The sequence below is a fragment of the Silene latifolia genome, chromosome X (genome assembly GCF_048544455.1).
Source record: "Silene latifolia isolate original U9 population chromosome X, ASM4854445v1, whole genome shotgun sequence".
Taxonomy (NCBI): Eukaryota; Viridiplantae; Streptophyta; class Magnoliopsida; order Caryophyllales; family Caryophyllaceae; genus Silene; species Silene latifolia.
Genome location: NC_133537.1, coordinates 299,077,435 through 299,084,517, shown reverse-complemented (window position 1 = coordinate 299,084,517; position 7,083 = coordinate 299,077,435). Strand labels below are relative to the sequence as shown.

At 36.4% G+C, this 7,083-nt stretch overlaps 1 protein-coding gene across 2 annotated transcripts; it reads left to right on the top strand.

Annotated features, from left to right (window-relative positions):
- Positions 1-881: 881 nt before the first annotated feature.
- Positions 882-6,897, top strand: LOC141617132 (proton pump-interactor 1-like). Of its 2 annotated transcripts, none has more exons than XM_074434307.1 (8): positions 882-1,252; positions 2,084-2,443; positions 3,223-3,408; positions 3,489-3,668; positions 3,848-4,042; positions 4,716-4,814; positions 4,896-5,411; positions 6,216-6,897. In XM_074434307.1, the coding sequence occupies exons 2-8, from the start codon at positions 2,090-2,092 to the stop codon at positions 6,555-6,557; spliced, it is 1,872 nt and encodes a 623-aa protein (XP_074290408.1). In that variant the 5' UTR covers positions 882-1,252; positions 2,084-2,089; the 3' UTR covers positions 6,558-6,897. The 2 variants fall into 2 exon arrangements, with proteins under 2 accessions (XP_074290408.1, XP_074290409.1); XM_074434308.1 differs by having other exon boundaries at positions 1,141-1,252; positions 2,036-2,443.
- The last annotated feature ends 186 nt before the right edge of the window (positions 6,898-7,083 follow it).

The following is a 7,083-nucleotide window of genomic DNA, read 5'->3' as shown; positions in this document are numbered from 1 at the left end:
ACCGATAATGACAACGCGATAATGACTTAACTCAGACCAAAAATCAACAAATCTATCTGAAATACTTGACCAAGACCCGAGCCTAAACCACCTGAACCCGAGATAAGAATTGACTCGCCTAATCCGATGTGTAAGCGACCCAAACCCAATCCAAATTTAGGCCATGTTCTTTTGGACGTAGTTTCAGCTCATTTCAGTTCAGTTCAGCTTCATTCAATTTAGTTCAACTATTCTCTCCATAAATTAACTCATACTCCCTCCCATCCAAACCAAAGGTAACATTTGCTTTTTGGCACTATTCATGGTCATCGGGAATCTTTGATATTATTCTTAATCGATAAGACCAAATATGGTCATGTGAGATTTTGTTTGATTTATCGTCATGAATGCTATAAGAATATCAAATTTTTATAACTTTTAATAATGTGTAACTAAAGATATTCACGTTGCAAAACGTGTCTCGGCAAGTGTGATAAAGCAACTGTTACCTTTGGTTTGGATGGGAGGGAGTATTTCAGTTCAGTTGAGTTCAGTTCAACTATAATAAATTCAGTTCAGTTTAGTTCAAAAGTCCAAAAAAATAGGACCTTAGTCATGAATCAATATAATCGAAATTCAGTAGAAACCCGACCTACCAAATTTCACAAGTCACCAATCTAGATTCTAACATGACAATTTCAAATCTAGACCGTTTAAATCTTATTGAAAATGGACCTTTTTTCCAAGATAAAAAAAAAGCATAACAATCAAGTGATGTCAACATAGGATGGCCTTTTGGCTTTTACATGACTTTTCTATCCACAAGATTAAATTAAATCAAAAATTAAATGTGGTGTTTCTTTTGGGTATGAAATAAATGACTGAATAACTAATTAATTGAAAGGAAAACTTACCCATCCATAAATGATAAATGAATGATTTTCCCATTCATTCACACCTGTATGATCGATCACTAATAAGATCTATTTCCTAAAATACCCAAATCATTTCGATTTCATTGTTTTCATAAAACTCTTTTTTTTCCAGATTTATCACCAAAAGTTAATTAAAAATAAAAATAAAAATAATAAAAATGAAATCTTAGAAGAACAGTACTTAAATAAAAAAGGGTATTAAAAAGAAAAACTGCACTTTGGTCTTCTCATCTCTTTCTCTCTCTCTATCTACACTCAAAGAGATCTGAGTTTCTAACCCTTTTTTGCTAAATCTCTGAAAAGGGTTTGATTCAAACACAAAGATTATTTCAGTTTAGGTAATTTTCCAACTTTTTTCTTTGATTTAATAGAAATGATTTTATTTTATTGACAGAGTTTTCAGCTCATTTTTAATTGTTGTTGTGAGATTGATTGTAAATTTGATCTATTGATTGATCTCAAGATTGTTGGATTCGGTTCAAGAATTGTTTTTCATATCTGGGTTTGTGGCATTTTGTGTGTTAAGTTTTAAACTTTGATTGAATTATTGGATTTTCGATCAGTTTAGTTGATTGAATCATGTCTTTGTTATTATTAGTTGTTTAAATTTATGTTGTTTTATTTGTTAGTTACGGAGTATTTTTTATTCATGTTTTTGGATCATTTTTAGTGCATCTTGATTCTTTTTTTGTTGCATGCATGCATGGTTTTGCATCTGTTTTGTCATCAGTGTTGCTAATCTGTATTGTTAGTTCATTTTGTTATTAGTTTTAGAGTAGTTCTGCTGTCGAATGATGTTCCAAGTTATGATCTTTATTTTCCACCAAGAAATGTTATGGAGAACAATTTTTTTGGGTACAATTTTGATGAAAAAAGTCTCTTATGACGCTGTTTTACAATTTTTAGTAACTTCGTACAAACCCCTTTACTCCTCAATTTGCGCAAGTCATTGAGGCACTGATGTAATACGAGTATTGTTTTTGTCGTCGTTGTAGTAACTACCTTTAGAAGTTTACAATAATGCTTATTAACACTGTCTTACATAAACATTTATGGTTATGATTTGATTGCTGAAGTTGTAATATCAATGATCATCGAGCAATTGTGTCTCTGTCTGTTAGGCCTAGATGTTTTGAATTGTATGGTGATGTAGTTTGGTTCTGGCACAGAGAATAATGGGCGTGGACGTTGAAGGATCCGAGTTGCTCAAGGTGAATGGGGAGGAGAAGGTTGTTGTTCCTGACATGGAAGATGGTCAAGCAAATGTATCGGGACCCATCACCTTTGGCTCACATGGTGTTGATGAGGAGCAACCTAAAGAAGAGGCAAAAAATGTTGCCAAAACTAATCTTCCTAAGGATGCCGTTGATGAATGGCCTGCTGAACCCCAAGTCCATTCTTTTTGGATCGTTAAGTATCGGCCTTACGAAGATCCCAAGTTAAAATCAGAAATGGATCTGCTTGATAGAGATATACAGAAGAAGAGCGCACAAATATCCCAGTTATATGATGAAATTAATCCTAAAAGGGTTAGTTAAGGGCTCTTATGATTGCATTATTTTATGAATTTTATTTGGTGCATTAGGAATTTTCCTTGTGTAATTTCCTATAGCACCCAACCCCCATGTCCACACATGGGTGTTTGGCTGTTTGCCAAGCGCCAGGCTCTCGTATTTTAATGAAAATTCCTCGAGTTGTTGGCTTAAAGTGTAAAATTTTGGAATGTAATTTCCTATAGCACCCAACTCCCATGTCCACACATGGGTGTTTGACTGTTTGACCTTAGTTTCTCTAAATGTTTGTAAAACAAAATGTAAAATTTATGATGTTTGAAAATTCAACTATCCTTATAATATCATTTTGGAATGGAATATACTCATTTTGTCCATAAATAAACTTCACGAATATTTTAGTTTTTTCAACAAAAGTGAAGGTATACAGCTAGGTGTGGATGTAAACGGAAGTGGATGAAATATGTGGCCTCACAAGCCATAATGACCACATAGAACCTGCATATGGAAAGATTCCAAGTAGGTAGTTTATTCTTGGAAACCGCAAAATGCAGAGAAAGAAGATTTCCGTCCATTACTTATAATTGGAGTGTCCCAATAGATTTTGTGAGTGTATTTATGTGCACCCAAGAAGTTTATTCATAGACAAATGGACAAGTAGCTAGTGTATATTGTCGTAAAATGTTGGTCAAAAGTATTTCAGTTAATTTACCACGAAAGTCATGTGGGGACAGTATAATGAGATGGTGGGATATCAGGAATTGAATTCGAGGTCTAACGCTCTTTTCCGTTTGCAGGCAGAGAAAGAAGAGTTGCATGCTATTCTTTCGTCCTTAGGTGAGGAGAAGTCACAATACCAGGAATTTATAGATCAGAAAAGGAAGGAAATGAAGCCTTTGCAGGATGCTTTGGGTGACTTGCGTGGTCCTGGACGGGAGAAAGGAGTTGCCATATGTTCTAGTGAAGAAGAGCTAAATGCGATTGTACGTTAAAAAGTCACATACTTTTGACATTTTTTGTCTTTAAAATCATCGAGGGGTTGAGTAAGTTTCAATTCATGCAGATACGTAGCATGGAGTATCGCATACAACATGAAAGTGTGACATTGAAGGAGGAGAAACAAATCCTGAGAGATATAAAAGAATTTGAAGCGACAAGGCCAAAAGTGGTTGCTAATGCTGCCATGAGGGCGAAGGTTCAGGAGTCCATGGGGCAGAAGGAAGCAATCCAGGATCAGGTTAAGGTATATGACGCGACCATGCTGAAATGTTATGTTACTTTGCATCAACGTTCGGTTGCCATATTTTTTTCGCACGATACCAGTCTATTGGTTTTGTAAATATATGAGAAATACAGAAGGATTTAGGTTGGCCGTACCAGCAAGACTTGCTAATTGTTACTCGTATTTTGTTGTGTTTGTAGCTTTTAGGTACTGACTTGGATGGAGTTCGGAAACAGAAGGCAGCTGTACAAGCAAGAAGGGACCAGTTACATGCACAAGTGAATGTTTTGAAGGATCAGATATCAAAACTATATACAGACGTGAAAGTCCTGAAGGAGAAGAAGCAGGCCGCTTTTGAAGCTATGCAAGAATTGAGGAAAAAACGTGAAGCTGTGGTATATTTCTACTCCATTTGTTAATTTGAATTCTCTACAATTTTTTGGGACATCAATCAGTTCATAACGTTTCCTAATTGGGTAAGAAGTAATCCACAAAACCCTTTTGTGTTGTTGTGGCCCTAATCCTCTCACATATTTTTTAGCCTTCTAAATTCTTGGTCCAAATGCAACTGTACTGAATTACAGTGGATGAAGGAGGTATCTTTGTTATTCCTCCAGGGTTTTGTCATATATGCTCTCTTTTGTTTTCTCAAATGTTACATGTTGATAATGCTTATTTATGCTGCAAGATCTAAAAATCGTGATGCTGTTCCTTTGTTATTGCTTATTTATTACTTTACCGTTCTAACTCCAAACGAATCACAGAAGTAGGTTAGGTCTTTCCAATAAAAAAACACTCTAGAGGATCAATACAAGTTTCATTCCAAATAAAAAGAGACAGAAAAACATATTGAAAGAAGAAATGTACAGGGAAATGAGTAAACTGTAAAGCCCGTTGCAACAACTCAAATGTAGTGTGTGCTGTAATGGAGGAGTATTATTCTAGGTGTTCAGAATACTTTTTCGTGGAATTCTCGAATAAATTTTTGTTTGTATTCAACAGTCATTACACTTTGATTTTGAAATAGAGCTCACTGATGTCTCTATGGGTGTTTTTTCTTTTATCCAGAATACCGATTACTATAAAAACAGAACCATTATAAGTAATGTAAAAGATCTTGCTGCGAAGAAGGATGTTAAGGCTCTTGAGGAACTTGTTAATACTGAGGTTTGTCTCATTTATCATTTACCATTCTCAATTTTAAATATTTCTCGCCATTCTTATCTGATAGATTTCCCAAATTTCCAGGTTGAAAATTTCATGTCTCAGTGGAACTGCAATAAGGCTTTTAGGAGTAACTATGAGAAGAGAATCTTGTTGTCACTGGACATGCGGCAATTGAGTAGAGATGGACGAATGAGGAATTTCGATGAGAAGCCACTTGTGAAGGCGGAGTCACCAGTGCTGTCAGAAACAGTTGCGGTGTCTAAGCCTACAAATAAGCCTCAAAAGGAAGTAATAAAACCGACTCCAAAACCAGAGAGTTTATCTGTTGAGAAGGCTTCTGCTGAAACGAAGAAAGGAAATAAAGAGCCAAAGGCTATCTTAGAACGATCAATTGAAGAGGATGACTTTGTGGTAGAAAAGCCAAAGAAAAATTTGTCGAATGGAAATGAATTTGATGCTGCCAAAGTGAAGGAGATGAAGAAGGAAGAGGAAAAAGAAAAGCAAAGGCAAGCCTTGGAGAGAAAGAAGAAGCTCCAAGAGAAAGCCGCGGCTAAAGCGGCTCTTAGAGCCCAAAAAGAAGCTGAAAAGAAGCAAAAGGTACTTGGTGTTTCCTTTTATGTTCTATTGCTAAGCCCTAAAATTTTACACAAACTCTATCTAAATGTGGAATACACAAGTATTTGAGTGGTCGTCACATAGATCTTGCACGACTGATGCAAGGCTCACTGAAAATATTCAAGAATTTTCAATAGCCCTTAACTATTGAGTTTTCTAATTTAGAAAGAGACAATGGTTGATGTTCTTTTTCTAATTGATTGTCTTTACGAGACCTTTGGTTTGAAAATAAAATTGTTGCATTCAGAACTCGTGGTCAAGAGTTAGCCCATAACTCCCTGCCACGAGTTGAGAAAGTGGTGAATTTTTTATTCTCCTAAAGTAACCGCCTTTTCAAGATCTTTGCTTTTAAAGAAAAAAATCACTGCCTTTTTTGTGTTTCCCATTATGCGTTACCTGATTCGTACTCATTCCATCGGGTACTAGCTAACTTTTATACTTCCTAGTAAATGCTTTGTGTTGTACTCCACAATCTATGTTAGTTCGTCACTTGGCTATGAATCTCTTGTTGTCACAACATCAACCTGACACCCAGACACCTCATTTTAGGTTTAGCTGTGTCTGCCAATTGCGGACGACTGCTGTGGAGCCGGAGGAATTTATATTTTTTGGTGACGAAGCCACAAGGATAAATTGTTAAATTTGATGTTGACGGGTTTACCCTAACACATGTCATGAGTAGCACCCTTGATGACTTTACTAGCTAATTTAGGAGACTCAACCCGGAGTGTCTTATCCTATTTGGCCACAATGTTTGAACATATGCCCTTCTTATCATTTAAACAGGACAAGCAAAAGAAACTAAAGAAGAAAGAAGGATCATCAGCGCAGGCAACTGATGAAGAGGAGCCATCAGAAAAGACAGACTTGGATGAGCCCGAGAAATCTGACAATGTGGATGACGCCTTTGAAACACCGGCTCCAACAAAAGCTAAGGAGCCAAAAGAGAACACTCTCAGGCACAGGAAAGCCATAAAAACCCGAGGTACACTTCCCAAAGCCATCCTGAAAAAGAAAAAGTCGGTTAATTACTGGCTTTGGGGATCTGCTGGCGCTGCTGCAGTGATGGTCTTGATGCTGCTTATTCTCGGCTACAATTATCTCCTTAAACCCCAGGTGACCATCTGAAAGGTACTTGGTCCAGAAGCCCCCCGGATGGTCGGAATGCATGCTTAAGGAAAGCAAGGGGCAATGTATAAGTAGTAGCGTAAGTTTGTTTACGCTCTTTACATCCCAAAGGAACTGGGATAGACTATTAATCCATAACGGAGTTATCTGTAGCTCAGGCAGTTCCACATGTTTTACAGGAGGCAACTAGATACATTTTGTTTTTAGGTTTTTTTTTTCCGGGAATGTATTTCGAAGTTTTGACTTTTTTTTGTTTCAAGATGTTACTTTGACTTTGAGACCTCAAGTTTTCTATAGCCTTTCAATGCATCCTTGGACCTTGATAATGAGTTACTCAGTACTTTACAGAGTGGTAATTTTGTTAGGTTACTTTTTGCTGTTTAATGATTTTGTGTACTGTTTAAGAAATAGAGATGACACACATTCTGAAGATGTACGGAGTATTGAATCTTTTCAAAATTTTGAGCAACATTTGGTCTTGTACAAGACTCTGTATAATTTAGTCTATTGTATGTGTGTAATGGGT

Excerpts from the sequence above, each read along its gene's own strand:
- LOC141617132 (XM_074434307.1), top strand. The coding sequence starts at position 2,090 with ATGGGCGTGGACGTTGAAGGATCCGAGTTGCTCAAGGTGAATGGGGAG. Across the intron at positions 4,815-4,895 it reads AGGAACTTGTTAATACTGAG|GTTGAAAATTTCATGTCTCA; the intron begins GTTTGTCTCATT and ends CCAAATTTCCAG. Across the intron at positions 5,412-6,215 it reads AAGCTGAAAAGAAGCAAAAG|GACAAGCAAAAGAAACTAAA; the intron begins GTACTTGGTGTT and ends TCATTTAAACAG.